Here is a 17,039-nt window from a genome sequence, read left to right on the forward strand (position 1 = left end):
ATTCCTAAACAAGACAGAAAAGACTTGAAATGAAAACACAGTCAACTGACCTTTGAGTTCTTTAAAGAAAAAAACCCTACAAAACATTATCTCCCGTAACCTCTCTCCAGGCCATTTTATTGTTTTGTTCTCTAGCAAAAGAGCTATCATTCTACCTTAAAAACACCATTAATATCTTTGTAATGTCCCATTCCTCTCAAACTCCAGAGATGCTCCTTTCAAGTCTTTTCAAAGCAGCTCATTTCTCAGACTGCTAGGCCACTAGCACAACTGACAGGACTCTTATTAAAATATCAATTTGGGTGATTGAGGTGTTAATATCAACAAAGCAAGAGGACCACTAATGACATCAAAATTAAACAGAGAAGCACTTTTTTGATTGTTACATCTGACAGCTTGTCAAATGCTGATTCACAAAATACAAGCTTCCTCAATTTCAGCACTAACACAAAAGCTAGATCTCTAGCTTAAAAACGCTCATCAGTTTCTACTGGAGATATTAACTGCAAGACATGCCAGAAAGACATTTACTGACACAGTGACACACTGTTAGACTTTCCGTTCAGCTGCTTGGCACCTGAAGCAGTGTGAATTTTTCTCAGCTTTAAGAAAACCCAAGGAGCTCTTTGTAGCTTGGGTCCTACACCCAAACAATCTGCTCTTCTGTTCAACACAGGCAAAAGTCAATGTAGAAAGTCCCACTGATCATTGATCTCTCTGGATCACAGCACAGCAGTAGTAACTTTGCCAACATCTTGGGATTTGTAGGACACAAAACAAGGCTGTTTGTGCACAGCCCTTGAGCACCTCCAGTCTGCCACAGCTGCATACACTTAAGAGCTCCACAAGCACCCATGAGCTGAAAAGAGACCTTGCTCTGTGAAGCAGAGAACATTAGAGTTTCCTAGAAGTGCTCCTCTCTGGATTTTATAAAGACATTTGAAGTGGTTAATTTAAACACTTGTACCTTCTCCTTCTTCACTTAGTTTCACATTAAACCTGAATCAGGTAAGACTTAACATCAAGATTAACGATATATATAATTATTAATAATTTTAAAATGTCAACATAACTGGAAAGCTGTAAGTAAAAGCAAAGCATTCAATGAGGCCACAGGGTTCCACACTCAGGGAAACTCAATAGCAGCTGTAAATCATTTAAAAAAATAACAGGAGGACAGGTCGATAAGAAAACTCTTCCTTCCTACACATAGGAATGCATAGTCTTAGTATGTTAACAGCCCCCACCACTACTACATGTACCCTGAAGAATACATTGAAACTACAACTTTAGTCTCAGGACAGGCAGAAGGTAAACAAGTTCAAATACCGTGGGTTTTTTATAGAGGTACACACTTAATGTTTTTGTTAAGGTCTTTAAGTGCTGACTCACATCAGGGATCCACACAAGTAGCACAGAAAGAGAGAAGACAAGAGCCCAAGTCACTCTGGAAACTGTCAAACACTTACATGAACCTTTTATTGAAAATAAATTTTAAATCAACAGTGTTGTTGTTAACTCCAATATTATAGGTCCTACAGAGAGAACCCTCTGAGGAATCCACCTGACATCTCTTTTCATAAGAGGTTTAAGGTTATTAAAGCCTTTTTCCTCCCCAAAGTCTTCAAACAGATTTAATTGAAGTTATTGCTTAATTCATTTTAATCCCAGCATCTTTGCAAAAAACCCCGAATATTTCATGGTGCTTGCTTTTACACAACTCAGTGAATTTCATGTTCTGAGATTAAGAAAATCAAACTGGATGGAAATCACCTTTAGTTGCTTATGGGGCCTGAAGTCCAAACATTCTTATTACCTAAACCCTAAATCAAATCTAACAGTTTCTTGCCAGGTTATATACATTAGTTTCAATGCCAGAATTTTGCAACACAAAAAGGATCATTTATTAAATAATTTGTTGTACCTGGTACCCAGCCACAGAGAAATAAATTGAATCATATTGCTGCAGTAAAAAAAAAGTTCCTAATTTTAGATTTTATTGTAACTATTCAAGAACATCACAATAAATTAAAAAACCCCAATGTGATTACTATAATATTACATTAGAATGCAATAATTAAAGATCAATTATAAGTCAAGTGTATATAGATCAATTATGCTTACAGCTGGGGCAGAGTTTAAGTAGAAACGCTATACAGTTTCAACTCATCTTCAAGCCTAGACTTTAAGCTCAATTTGCGGGAGAAACCATTAAGTAGACAGCTACTTTCAGTTAGTGAGCTAATGCCTTTGAAATCGTTTAAGAGAATATTAGCCTCATCTTCTATTTGAGATCTTTTCCTTCTATGCAAAGCAGAAGAGAAGAATCTTGCAAACTGGAATCCCAACTGGAGCCCACGGTACTTTAAAACACAGCAATCTGAGCCTTGTTTTTTTAAACACACCAAGTAATTCAGTGGGTGACAGAGGGTTTAAGCACCATCAGGATAAATTGCATTCACACTGTAGGATTTAAGTCATCTGCCAGCAAGTAGAATAAAAGAATACACTTGTTTTCCATAAAAAGGAACATCATGAGCTACTGACACAATTGCTTGCAGCTCAGGAACCCTTCTTTGCCCCCCCAAGTGAGCTAGTATGCTGTAATTCAAAAAGGGTGAAAAGGTCCCAAGACTGGTTGTTTGAGCAGAGGGAGCCTTCAGCTTACCTGCACAACTTCTCTTCCCATTTGAGTTACCAAGAAGTCGTGTCAAGATGGTTTGAAGCATACCTGCCTATCCCCCTGATGAATCTTGGATGGATGAAGTGAGCTGGCTTGGCACTGCTGAGTGGGCCCATGAGTTGCAAGAAGATACAAGTATCTTACTTGGGACGTAAGCTGATAGGAGAAACTATGCCTAGAGTTCATTCATTAAGTGCTCATTTCTTCACCTACTAGCGCTCACTCAAAAAGGGCTACTAAAGGGCTCCAGACCTGCTTTGGGTTTGTTGCAGCTTAATAGTACGCTGACTCCTGGCAACGCAGAGCAGCTGCTTGAGACCATATCAGAGTCCCACCAGTTGAGTAAAACAGCTTAAAGAGAACTTACTCTGCTATACTGCAGAGATACAAATGATAATGATACAGCCACACAAAACTTAGGACCAAACAAAATCCATATTAATCCAAAAATTACTTCCAAACAAGCTATTTTTTACCATTGTATCTTTGCTAGGATTAATATAAAGCACTTTTGAAAATGCTGGCACTTACCCAAATCTGCAGTTTCACCCGCTTGTCATTTCTATACACTGTTTTCACTTTGAAGTCAATTCCTACTGTGCTAACGAAGGCTGGTGTGAAAGTGTCATCGGCGTATCTGAAGAGGAAGGAAGTTTTGCCCACGCTGCTGTTGCCAATGATCAGGAGTTTGAACATGTAATCAAAATTTTGATCTGAAGTATCTTTCTGCCTGTACCTGGCATCTGTTACTGAAGCCATCTAAGAAAATGACAAACATTGAAAAAGAACAGATTTAAGAGCAGTTCAGCATTTGTTTTCCTTAACTGTGTACCATATGTTTAGCTTATCTCTCTTTCTAATATCATAACCACTCTATCTGCTGAATAAAGAGCAACACACTTCGAAATCTTCTTTTAAATCCTGGCTTTAAATTTCTATTATCCACTTGTACTGGTAAGAATTCCAAACCCAAGAAATACACCTGTTGCACCACTTTGTGTTTAAAAGAATAACAGACGGCTATTGCAGACTGTTCAACTACTAGTGGGGAAACAGCATTCTTTACTCCTGTGGCAGGGTGCCACTTCTGTTGCTCCAATAAACTGGAGTGCTGCAACCAAGAACTAAAATCTCTGACAGTGCATCCAACTATGCAATTCATTAAACAGCCTCCAAGGCAGGTAAACCTAATTCCTTTTATGACTACTAGAGAAAATCTGCATGTCTAGCACATGCACCACCACCATTTTATCCTTTGAAAAGTTCTGTCCTCAACATTTACAGATGGGGGAAGCAATGGAAGAAGATGAAACATCAGGAATTTCAACTGACAACTTTGAATCCGTCCAACACCCATCTACTCTCAAGACTGCAATTAAAATAAGCAACACCTGCATAAAACATGAAGGCTCAGCTGGGGCTTCAGGCAGCACTTGGAATGGATAAATTATCCCTTTTGATTATGGGGAGGTGAGAGTTGGGGATGTTAGTGGGGTGGGGAGCATGGAAGATGCAGCCTCCTTGTCTTGTGACCCTGAACTGGATTCAAAAAAACTAAAAAATAACAGAGTCTGAAATGTCAAGATGGGTAGAACTCCCTGAGCAGCCCTGGCTGCTTTAACATATGCAGCTCAGATGTTCCATGGGAGAAGGCAAGGCCCCAACTTTTCATCTCTGTTTGTACAGAGCAGAAGACAACTACACAGACCAAACTACTACAGAGAGGAGAAAAAGGAAACTTTACCTTTTAACAGATGTACCACACTCTTAATCTCTAATGCTGTTTCTACTCCATATCAAACAAGCAAAGGTCTCTGCTCATTATAACCAGTCAGGAGGTTGTGCAAACTGGGGCAATGACAGCACAGGTCTGATTAGCAGCTACTCATCCACCAAACTAGGACACGCGCTACTTGTGTGCAGTGTCAGAAAGCATGGAGTGGAGACCAAAGTCTCTTCTTCCCCCAGCATCCAAAGAAGTTAGTTTTCCCCTCAATTCAGATCCATGGACATCTTTGAAAAAAAAACTCCCACCAATGTCTACTCTCACCATGTGCCCAAATACTTTTCTTCTTAGCAACTCTCACCTGCACACAGGACTTCACTCACTCACCGAAAACAAAACAAAACAAACAGTTCAAAACTCACTATAGTTAAACAGCTATAAACCAAAATGCTGTCCAAAGGCAATTTAAACTGAGATGACAATTTAACTTAAATTCCCAACAGAGGTGAAACAAACCAAAGCCAGCCTAGTTTAAACTTCAGTAAAATATGCATGATGGTTTATGTCTGATTAAACACATGCAACTTGCTCACACAGAAAAGGACTGGTACAGCAGACATTTTGTTCACAGACTGCATTAACAAAGACAGTTTCTGAAGAACTTTCAGTAGCTCAATAGTCAACAGCTGCACTGAATGCAGTAAAATCTTCCCACAAGTGATTCTCTGTGGGTTACAACACAATTCTGATACACACTCTCCTGAACTTCAGCTGCTATTCAGTAAGACTACAGCCCTTTGCAAGCACTCCAGAAAACACAAGTACAAATTTTCTTCTCACCAGCATATCAGAAAAGGGATCTTCTACCCATGTCTTGTGATTCATAACAGGAATTTCTAAAAGACTTATAACATCAAACCGACTTCCACACACACACTCAGGCCAACGCACTCACTGCCTCAGTTCAAATGTTGAAATCTCAGCTGCAAAAATTATGAATCCAGGTGATTTATTTATTTGTACCTTCACCAAGCTGGAAGACAGTAAAAAGTTACCTATGAGTAATTTATCTTCCTCATACACATACATAATTTCCACAAATGCCATTGAGAACACATGTGCACTTGCTAAAGAGGAGGAAAAAAAAAAAAAAAAAAAATCAAAAATCTCTACTTCTCCGTTCCACTCACAGAGGCTTGAAAAAGTGAGACGTCCTCATCACTTGAAGCCTAGTCATTTAAAGATTCAGAGGCAGACCTTTAACAAAGAAATATTCCACTAATCGTATAGGAATCAATATCTTCTTTCTACCCCTGCCTTTGCAGAATCCACCTGCACACTCCAAGCTGATCTTTTAAATGAAACACTGCTGCTTCCATTAGCCCCCCTAGATTGTTATAATCAAAAGTGTACCTGGCTACATATGCGACTTTCAGATCTCAGTTAAAAAGGCAATTACAGAATGCGGCCAGCTAGAGCAGCTTTGTTAAAAGCACAATGCAGAAAACAAGATCAAATGATACTTGCACAGAACGCGGGGCTGTTGTCATAGAAGCACAACATTCGGCTGGCCTGTGCGTGACACTGTGCTACACTGAAGATGCTGCAGGCCAGCTCCTTGAATCATTAGAGGTAGCGTCGGAGCACAAAAATTTCAAAGAAAATCCCATCCCATTGCTTAAATTTGACTTTTCCCTTTCCCCTCCTCCAGTCAATAGAGCAAAACCAAAAGGACTTTAGTACTAATTACTCTGATTGCAGATCATTACTGAAGCTGTACTCCACCAGCACTTGGCCTGAATGCATTCACAGGGCTGCCCCTGAATTTGTGTTTGAATCCTGAAGCCAGGAACCAGCAGACCTTTCTCCCAATTCTCCTCCCCTGCCTTCCTCTTCCCCACTTGTTGTCCCACTCCTGCTCCAAGTGCTCCCTAGTTATGTCAGTCCTGAGGACCATGCAGAGAGCTGGTTCAGAGAACAGAGAGATCCCAGTTAAAAATAAATCCTCCTACAACTTCTGCTGTTTTTCAGGGATGTTTTTTAAAGTTGGTTCAGTTCCTGATCTGGCACAGCTGAGGGAGCCAAGCGGAGGGGACAGAGCGGTGGGAAGCGATGGCAGTTGCTATGCTACTGAAAGGAACACAAAATCACATCTCAGGCCCTCCTCACCTGGAGGAGATTCGGCATCAGCAGTGGAAGGAAAAGGGGGTGACATGCCGATGTCACACAGCATCCGTCCAACTCATCAGAACAGCTCACACAGCCATCGCTCCCAGAGGATTTTACTCCCTCCTCGGTGAAAGGACGTTTAGCTGTCAGTGCAACTCCCTGCTCTCTAGGTACACAGCTACATACGCTCTTTGCTTAGATGACTCCAAATACAGCAGCATCTCTGCTGTTTTACAAGGACAACCAGACTAATTAGGGTTTTGTTACAGAAGACCAAGTCAAAAATGATTGCAAGCAGAGTGCAAAAGAGAGGCTTGTGACCATTTCCATTTTGATTGCCTTGGAACAATCCTCAAGAAAATATCTATATAGGAAAAATTTAGCTACATTACAGAAAAACCATTACACAGAAGAAAAGCTGCCAATCAGATTGTCCTTGAGAACACTTCAGTATGAGACCTTGCATCTTTTAGTTCTTTGCCTGGGTAGCCCACTTGTTTGTAGCTAAGAGCATTCTAATATTGACAACTTGTTTTCCCCATATGCTTTAGCAATGGGAACAAGGTCTCAAACACATCCACTTCCAACTAGTTTTATGAGAATAGGCAGTTATGTAGCTATGAGATACCTTATTATTTCCCTATTGAGGAAAAAGCCTGCAGTGTGAGCTCGCCTTCTATTAGACAAAGAAACCACACAGGAGGAAGATGCTACAAATGCTCTAAAGCAATAAAATCTTAATCAGAGCTTATTAGCTGCCAAAGAATATATTCCTCAGTCAAGGTGGCTCTCCTGCCTTTATTTTCTATTTTGGGCTAATGAAGTTTAAACAAAAAAAAAAAAAAAGAAGCCTATCACCCTAAGACACCTCCACAGGAAACCAGCCTTCGCTGCTTTCAGTACTCACTGAAACGTGTCATATAGATGGCTCCACACATCTGTGCTCTTTAATTTGTGACCAACATCACGGTGTAGAATCAAACTGTTTTGCAGTGCAACACAAACCATCACAGTGCTACTGCTCTTACAAATCACTGGAAGCGGTCACTGCTGCCCCTGTTCTGCAGTATTTACTGCCCACAGCGAAATTCAGCAAAAAGTGGTACATGAACTGTCTAAAGCTGATGATGTTAGCTAGAAATCAACTGGTATATCCCCACCATCCACCAATTTCCAGAAAAAAACTAAGGCTGACTTCAAGTGTTGCCACCCTTTATGGTTTTGGCTACAAACTAATAGAGAGCTGTTCTTCTCTATCCTCTCACAGACAAGAAAAAAAGAAACCTGATAATTACCTCGGAAGTTTAGGCGTCTCTGTATTAGGAACCACACGAGTCTGTTCACAGACATGGCCATTTCCACGTCCCATTCTCTCTTACAACACCATGAGGAAGAAGTCTGAATTGGGAAAAGAGTCTCCTTGTATGCTGTAAATCACCTCAGTGAACCATGAAACATGGTCACATCGATGGAACTAGTAGTTCAAAGTACACACTAAGATATATCTGCAATTTCAACTTGTTATGAAAACATGTATTCTGTATATTACAAGTTCTGTGCATTTCTAACAGTAAAAACATCTTTTAGTATTTGCCACTGCTTTATTTTTAAAGCCAAAACTGAAATTTACTACATATGTTTCGTATTACATAGGACCAGTGGCAATTTAAATGGGACTGTTAACTGTTTCATCATCATCCACTAGCACACACATTTCTTTTACTAGGCAGATGAGCAGATGAGGCTGCAACTGCCCATCTGTATTTCTAAGAGTCAAAGATCTTATGACAGCATGCTACTCCAGTCTCGGTCCAGCCTTGTTTTGTGTGTGTTCAGCAACTGAGTCTCTGCTGTTTCTCCTGACAGGAAGAAGAGAGACTACTAGATACACTCATTTGGTAAAAGAAGAAATAATGAGGCAGAAGTTTAAAAAACAAACCACGTACATAGTGCTAAAGTCAATACATGGTGCTAAAGTCAAATAGATCACACATTTGCCAAGGCTCTTTTAGAAACGTAGGACAGGAGCATTGTAGACAGCTCTGTAAGTTATGTGGTAGGGAAGAAACAAAAAGGTAGTGAAATCAAAAGATTTTTTCATCTCTAACATTTACAGCTTAGCAGTAATCCATGAGAGACATTACTGACATGCAGCGTAACTTCTTTTGAAAAGAGTTAGTACTTTGTGGGGTTTTTCCCCCAAAAGTCTTAAAAAGTGCATCTACATTAAAAATATTCTAGTTCACTAATTACACTCCTATGTCAATTTGCTATTATAAAAACTCACTCCTTTAGGTGCTCTGTCGTCTGAAAAAAATAAAACTTAATTTTTCAGGAATTAAATTAAGTCCTGAATCAGGTTTCTGTCAAGTAATGGATTTTTTTTAATTTTTTTTATTATTATTTTTTTTTTTTTTACAGCCGATGTATGCTGTTGTAAGAATAAAGCCCATAAAGGAAATAAGACCCTGACCTTAAGGAGTCTTATACCAATGCTGGTCCTACAAGAGAGATTTATCAGAAGCAGAAAACACAGTATGAGCAATTAATGTAACTGCTAATAAATATTGCAAGCAAAGTGATAGTTACCAATTTAGATCTATAATCCATGAGACAGATGAAGGCTTTGCTGTGAGTATATGAATCAAGAGAGTGGTCACACTGTTGAACCTGTGATGTAGAAGCAAAAGGATTACAATGTTTACGATAAAGTTGGATAATGAGAATATTATGTAAGAGACTAATGGGTAGGCAGGTTAGACCGTGAGCACACTGCTGCGTAAAGTTCTGAGCTTCCTTCATGGCAGGTAAAGGGGAAGCCCTGTAGCGTACAAAAAGAACAGAAACAATGCTTGAGTTAGGTACTAAGATAACAGCAGATATTTGGAGTTATTGGTTTAATATTTATTAAAGGGAGATTATCTCGATTAATCTAAAATAAAAGTACCAGACAAATCTTACAAGTGGGTGCAAAACCTCAGATAGGAATCGTTACACTTTGCCTGCAGAAAGGCAGCAACGTCAATGGAACCAAGGAGCAGCTGCAATACATGTGTATACATTGGTGCTTTGCACAAAGCCTGGGTCAAAGTCTGCTGCGCTGCAAAGGCAAACTGCAATAGGAGTTGGAAATGTCTGCAACTTACAGCACATCTATACAGAAACAACTGCCTTAAAGTAATAGTTATTCCAGATTTAGAGCAGAAAAACATAACAGAATTTAGTCCTCTTTTTCATGGCTAATATAATGTAAACGCCAACTTTGTCTCTAGTGCGTTTCCTCTCCGGTAAACAAGGGTAAACCACCATTTGTCATCTTGACTTACATTATCTTGCCTTCTGGAGACTGCCAAAACACACGAACAAACTCAGACCTCATGTAAATAACAAGCTGCAGCCACCTATTCCAGATCAGAATTTGGATCAAACAAGGCCAAACCCTTTCTCACGATCTACACAATTGACAACCACCTTACTTGGCAACAAGACAGAACCTTGCTCTTGCCCAAAGTATTGCCTCCTGTTCTCACACCCCTGCCCTCTGCAACAGTTGCTCCCTGTGACAGCCTCTCGCTCACACTTCGGTACTGTCCAGAACTTGATTTTGAGGTGTCATCCAAATAACTTAATTGATAGATCTAGAACAAAAAATAATTCAACAGTGTAAATAGCAAGAAAATTGAGTCTATGTTTGTTACTTTAAAAATGTGAGCCACTCATCTTGACAGCAAAAACTAAAATTGATTTGTCAATGAGTCCAGAAGTCTTTGCAAGAAGATGCTTGCAGTGGATTTGGTCCAGAATTCACATGGTACAAATGAGTTCCAAATACACATGACAACCAACAGATAAAAACCTCCAAACAATGTAGGTGGTTATTTATTATTACCCATTCACATTTAGGAACACAGGCTTTTAAAAGTTTTCTAAGAATTTACTGAGAGTGGAACAAAAGTCAAGAACTTGCACATATCACCCTCTCCCCATCAACTCGCTAATTTTACAACCACATTTCATTAGGCAGCAGGCTGGGACTGTTGTTAGAAAGATTTCCTCGAGCTAAATGTGTCTGGAGCCATGCCTCTCCCATTTCCTGCATAACATTCCACATCCTTAAACTCTGTTTTAGAGCCACAACAAGACTCTCAGGAAGAAGGAATTAGTCACCCTAATTTTACAATGGCAAAAAATGTAAAGAAATGAAAGTTCCCCCTTCTTTTGATCTCTTCCATGAGTGTTTTCATTGCGGCTCTTTTATGTTCACATAGTTCCATGCCTGTTGGCAAACACACTACTCCAGAAGCTACAGAGAAAAATATTTAACAGTACAAAGATCTCCCCTTCTAAAGGGGAGCCACCAACCAAGCCCAGCTCGGCTGTCTCCCAAAGGATGCATGGAACAAGAGATTTACATCCTCCTTAGGCCCTAAAGAGCGGATGCAGAGAAGACTTCTGCAATTCCCAGAATAATCCATTGAGTTTGGGAATCTCAGGAGCCAACCAGTTTCTAGACCTATAGAACTGCTAGCTGAGGCTGACCCTGAATCCTGTCTCCAGAGAACAGTGTGAGCTGAGGAGGTTGATGGCTATTACAAAACACGCTCCCTTTAAAGCTCTTGCTTCCTGTTACAAACATTGCAGCAATGGCTGAGCTAACTGACTGCAGTGCCCTTCTCATCGGCTCTCCAGCCTTGCAGTTCTTCGTTTCTTCAAGAATGAACTGGCAATAGTGAAATACTTCTGAGTACCTCACTGCTGAATACACTGAAGTAGCAGTGACATTAAAGCACTCAGAGCAACACACAAGATGAATTTGGACCAACACTGCTACAAGACATGTGTAACTCCCTGCTAATCCTTCCCCAGCCGGAATGCAGGGCACAGCTACGTTCTGTGTTGGGACACAGCCCTCCACAGAGAAAGCTGTGACCATGTCCTCCCACGGTGGGGGAAGATAAGGCAAGTTCAGGTACGTGATGGAACCCATACTACCTGGAGCTCGAGGCAGGCTGTACGCAGATTCGGATACACACCCCTCCACCAGCACACAGGAGACAGTTACAGATTTTTCTGCATCACTGGGTCAAAACCCTTTCATTTATAGGTAAAAGCAAGCTGCTGTCCTGACCAAATCAGGTGACTGGAGACTGGTATTGTCTTGCAGTAACCACCTATAAACCAGAACCATGCGGGGACCAGCTCAGAATGCCTCTGCAGCACAAGAGTAGTTTAATTTGCTGCCTTTTGTCCTCCTCCTCCAAGCAGAAAATCTATGATGAGCAAGTTATTTCATTTCTCTGTGCTATGGTGCTCTTCACACTGCAAAGCAAGCCACCTGCTAACTGGGATTAGAACAAGCGCCCTCACAATTCCCATGTTTTAATTAGCTAATAGTTCCAAACATAAATCTTATTGCTTGTGTCAAAGATCAAATACTACCAGGCTGCAGTAAGTGAAGCACACATTTACAAGAGCTCACTAAATGCTGCAGAACTTTAAGGACAAGATATATTTTCACAGCAAGAAGCATACCTGAAATTACCAGTTCAGGATGTTTCTCAGTTAGCCATTAAGAACCGCCCCAGAAAAAGATCATTTCCTCGGGCCGAACTAGTAACAGAGAGCAGACACGGATCTACTGGGGAGGGTTAAGTGGACGTGAGTGCCCCTCCCTGGCACTATGACCAGCCAACATGTTGCAAGACCCTGAAACATAACACTGTGACCTGCCCGTTTTGATCTGGGGCTGCATCAGATCACGTGAAAATTAAAGTAGGAAAAACTATCTGAAACACATGCAGTCAACTAACATGACTATTACGTGACAATACAACAATTAGCATGCTAATGAATACTACATGTATTGCTTTGCTACACCTAGATGTAGCAAGAACTACTGCTATTAAAACCTAAAGCTAGTAAGTCTTCTCAATTTGTTACCTGAGAATGTATCGGCTCTACAAAGAAGACAGCACAGTTTTGTCAATAGTGCAAAGGAAGCCAGATTTAAAGGTTGGTTCACTTGCCTCTCTTCTGACTTATACTACAAATTGTCCTTATAAAAGTCTTGAAGGCAGTGATCGCACTAGGGTCTCAGTAAATGCATATGCAACCACTTCCAGGATAGCAAGCACAAATACAGGAAAGAAAAGCTTTTTAGTTATACACTTACACAGGGCAGCACATGGATTTGATCTTGTACCCACTATCATCCCATAGCAGTGCTACCATGATGTGGGTACAGACTCAAATATGTACATCAAGACTATAGTTCCACTGACATTTTTACCTTGGGAGGGAGAGGGAGGGGAAAAAAAAACACCACACTGAAAAGAGGAGGTTTATCTGAACCCAGAGCTAATCCAGGCTACTGTGGAGCCCCATACTGTTATTAGCACAACTGAGAGTGCAGCACTGGGTCAGAACAAAGCAGGAGAGGCTGAAACCAGGTTTTCCTGGAAGTGCATGGAAACATGAATTAAACTTCTGAGGTCACAGTCCTATATTGTCTCAGGCCAAGTGAAAACCCAGGTTAAAATTAAACATCCACCTTTTTTTTTTTTTTGTCAGGTTAGTTTTAATTTAGGTCAGATCAACCTGATGCACTGCACAAACACACCACTGCTCGTTCCGCAGGAAAGAAAGGACAGCGTGGTGACAAAGCCTCGGGAGGCAAAAAAGTGGAAACGCTCGTGCCGGTGTTAGCGACACTGCCTGCGATCCCACAGCGCGGTGTAACCGTGCGCACTGGATAATGTTGCCTTGCTGGTGGCGAGGACAGAGAAAAAAACTGGGTTAAAACCAATACACAGTCCGAGAACACACGGCAAAAACACCACATGTGTTGTGTCCAGCACAGACTGGAGAAATCGGAGAGTCTATAGTTTAAAATCAGAAGGATTGATCTGTTCGGCTCTGTGTAAGGGGCTCGCTGCCTGCAGAGGATGCACCCGCGGCCCGCCAGCCCCTTCTTCCACCTGCGCGGCAAAACCGCGAAGGCGCGGGCGGGTGCCCGCAGGCAGCGCCGAGCGCGGCCCGGCCGCAGCGGGTCTCCCTGTCCCCTTCGAACAGCAACGACCACAAAAGCGAAATCCCGCGTTTCCCGGCAGTTCGGTTTCCTGCCGCACAATTTTCGCTTTCAACTGCTGCAACTCCTACAGCAGAAAACAACCGCCCTGGGTGCCGGCAACTGCCAAGGTTACACACCACCCGGAGAACAGCCGGGAGAGCCCCGGTCTTCAGCTCCCCCACCTCCCTAGCTCAGAATATTTTAAAGATAAAGCAGTGTTATATCACCTCTCATTGCTGATAAAGATTTATTTTAGCGATGTGACTGCTGTTACGCCCTCCCCCCCCCGCCGCTCCTGAGGGTCTGCCTCTCACACCACACCTCAGGGGCACAAAGCACCCATCACGCCTGCCGGGCACCCACAAAACCACTCGCCGACGCCGCGGGGCCGGGGCTCCTCTTGCCATCGGCCCTGGCTGCCCGCCGTCCCGGGGACATCCTCGACGCTCGGGACCGAGGAGGGCGGGAAGAGTTTTCGGGGCCCCGGCGGGGACGGTGAGGCGAAGCGCGGTTCCCGCCCCGCAGAGGGAGCCTGCGGGGGGCGACGCCCCGCCTGCCTGCCCGCCCGTCCCCCCTCATCGCGACTTTCTACGGCGAAGGCTGCGCCCCGACGGCGCGCACCGCCGCGGGAGGAACCTCCCTCACCTCCGCGGGGCCGCGGCTCTTACCTGAGGCGGAGGAGCGGCAACGCCGAGCCGAGCCGTGCGGGTCCCGCGGCCGCTGCTCGCGTGGCGGGAGCCGCCCCCCTGCCGGCACCTGGGGCGGCCCCGGGGGCGGAGCCGTGGCGCGGCGGGGCGGGGGGGGGGGGCGGCAGTGGCCGGTTGAGGAGAGCGGGGCTGGAGCGCGGGAGCCCCCGCGGGGGCTGAGGAGGTCTCCCCGCACGGAGCGGGCGGCAACCGCCGGTGGAAGGAAGGCGGAAAGGAAAGCAGGCAGCCCGCGCCCTCCGGGGTCCCCGTCCAGGTGCTCGCCCGCGTGGATTACCTCAGGCGTTCCTAGAGCGCCGGTGGCAGGAAACCGCGTCCCAGGTGCCACTGATCTGCGAAAGAACTCCGCAATCCAAGTTGACTGTGAAGCAGGTATGTTTATTAAAGCTCTGCAGCGCTGGGTGCAGCGAGGGTCAGGTACCCTAAGGAGTGCGGTAATTGCGTCTTATTTAAAGCAACAAAACTTACATATTTATCATTCTGTCCCGCTTCGGATGTAAATTAGATCTCCTCCTCCTTGCGCAGGCGCAGCCTTCCCCTTCGGGGGTCTTTTGGTGGTCTTGGGGAGGAAGAGTTCCTCGATAGTCGTCGTCATGATTGTCCTTTTGAACCCATCCTCCAGAGTGCGCAGTTCAGCCACAGCTGGGCAGTGTCTTCCCCTGCGACCACAGCTCAAGGCAACATCCCCCTCCGTGGTCACGGTCTGTTGCACAAATATAATTCCTCCCCCATCACCATCTTACGTAAAACAATGAAGCAGACCTTCAAGTGATAAAGACCCTACTTAAGCCCTGCCGACGGCAGGGGGTTACACTCTTGTTTACCAAAGACAAGGCTAGCTAGCTAATATTGCAGAGACTAAAGCATATCACATATTTCAAAAAGAATATTTTCAGATATTTTCTACTTTCCCATATCACCACCCTAACTTGCCATTGTCGCACTCTCTACACGGTCTGGAATTCACTTCAGCAGAACTGTTAACTCTGAAGCCTAGTGATGATGGCTGTGGCATCAGGAAGTACATCTATACTGGTGAGAAGATGAAAAAATGAGGCAGTGGCTGCGATCTCTCCAAGTTGGTTGCCTGAAGGACATCTGATGAAGAGGTTGCAGCAAGCCCTCTTGGCTTTAAAATCCCACAGACCCCAAGTCCAAAATCAGAGACCTAATTGTGGCCTGTCCCTTGCTGGGAAACCGAAACAGCTTTCGGAGATGATCCTCCAGAGAAAGTGAACAAAATCACGGCCATTTTAAACGTGTCTAGGACATAACTGAGGTGCTTCGCAAACAGCCATCAGAGACTGCAGCACGTCCTGCTGCCGGGCTTGAAGCAAGTGCCTAAAAGACAAGGTTCTTGATTGGCCCTGGCAGAGAGCAGCTCCTTGCGAGGGGAGGCCAGAGCAGGAGCCACCTGAAGATACTGGAGTTGCAGCATTCTGGTCTCCTCTCGTTGACGAGCTAAGTAGTCTCTGGGGACCACCTCTGAACTCAGGGCTTTCAAACTGGGGGGTGCAGGTGCCTCTGCATCCCCACCACATCCATCAGAGCACTGCTTCCTTCCCGCCCAGACACATCATGGTGTGCCGTTGCATTTGACTCAGCTTGGACACTGCCCAGATAGGACAGAGGTCGCTTTGTCTACTTGTAAAAACTTTTGGCACATCTGGTGATCTTCAGTAACTGCCTTTGGACTGGCTCGTGGGTCAACCAGCCCTTGGACAAGCTTTAGCTTTGTAACAGTTCAGCCACTTTAAAGGAGCCTGTAAATTGCTTCTATTGCTACATTTTCCCTAGCACAGTTGACTAGTTAGCAGTATCATGGGAAAGCAGAAAGCCAGAGAGCACAGCAGTGCGCTATAACTACCATATAGCCAAGCTGTGTGTTTTAGGAGCAACCACAGGAGAGTCGCAGAGAAGCTTCAAGGAACACCTCACTGCAGATCAGAGATGCCGTACAGCTTGTCCATTTTATTCAAGCCAGAGCTGTCTGCCAGGTGGTCCAGGGGCCAATTCTACCCACCATCGGAGTGATGTTCTACCCTGATCTAGAATGACAATGTTTATTTCCCATCAAAACACCAACTAAAATTATTGTTACATAAGCCAGGTCCTGATTTAAGCCTTAAGCATAGTATCAGCTTTGTGTAGGCAACTTGAAATAATCGATAGTGTAACAAAATCCCAGACTCATTACAACAGTTACTTCAAAGACAGCCTAACAGGCTTGACATCTACAAAAGTCTTTTTAGCTCCTTGCAATCCTCCTGTTGCTCTGGGAGATGTGATCTCTGCCACTTCCAAAAGCTGACTTCCACTCTACCCAACACGGTGTCTGTGGTGATGGTGATAACGTTTATCACTCTGTCTGCTGACTGATGCTCCACCTAGAAAACCAACGTGAGCCACCAGCCCTACAAAGCACCAACATGGAAGGAGAGTGGTCATGGGCAGATACCTACACCTTTGATGCAAAGGACGCTTTTATGACTGAAGCTCACTTGGGCATCTGCTTTGTGATCGCCTGATTTAACATCCCACGATCGCAGCCACAAGCACAGAGCCTCATTTCCAAAGGCTTTTCCAGGTTTCACACGATCCCTGAAGCACCAGTGTTTATATACAAACAAGTACGTCTCTCAGTCAGGGCTAACTGAAAGAAGAAGGGATGCACCCAGGTAATTAGGA

General features: G+C 43.8%; 1 protein-coding gene across 1 annotated transcript in view; it reads right to left on the reverse strand.

Annotated features, from left to right (window-relative positions):
- Positions 1-9,188, reverse strand: part of RAB3B (RAB3B, member RAS oncogene family) — a 51,598-nt gene extending 42,410 nt beyond the window's left edge. Inside the window, exons 1-2 of the mRNA XM_086462046.1 lie at positions 9,168-9,188; positions 3,215-3,442 (exon numbers count right to left, since the gene is read on the reverse strand). Coding sequence (XP_086318172.1) covers positions 3,215-3,442; positions 9,168-9,188 — 249 coding nt within the window. The remainder of the gene's footprint in view (positions 1-3,214; positions 3,443-9,167) is intronic.
- Positions 9,189-17,039: the final 7,851 nt, after the last annotated feature.

This window comes from Leptosomus discolor, chromosome 3 (genome assembly GCF_034619465.1).
Source record: "Leptosomus discolor isolate bLepDis1 chromosome 3, bLepDis1.hap2, whole genome shotgun sequence".
NCBI classification, from domain to species: Eukaryota; Metazoa; Chordata; class Aves; order Leptosomiformes; family Leptosomidae; genus Leptosomus; species Leptosomus discolor.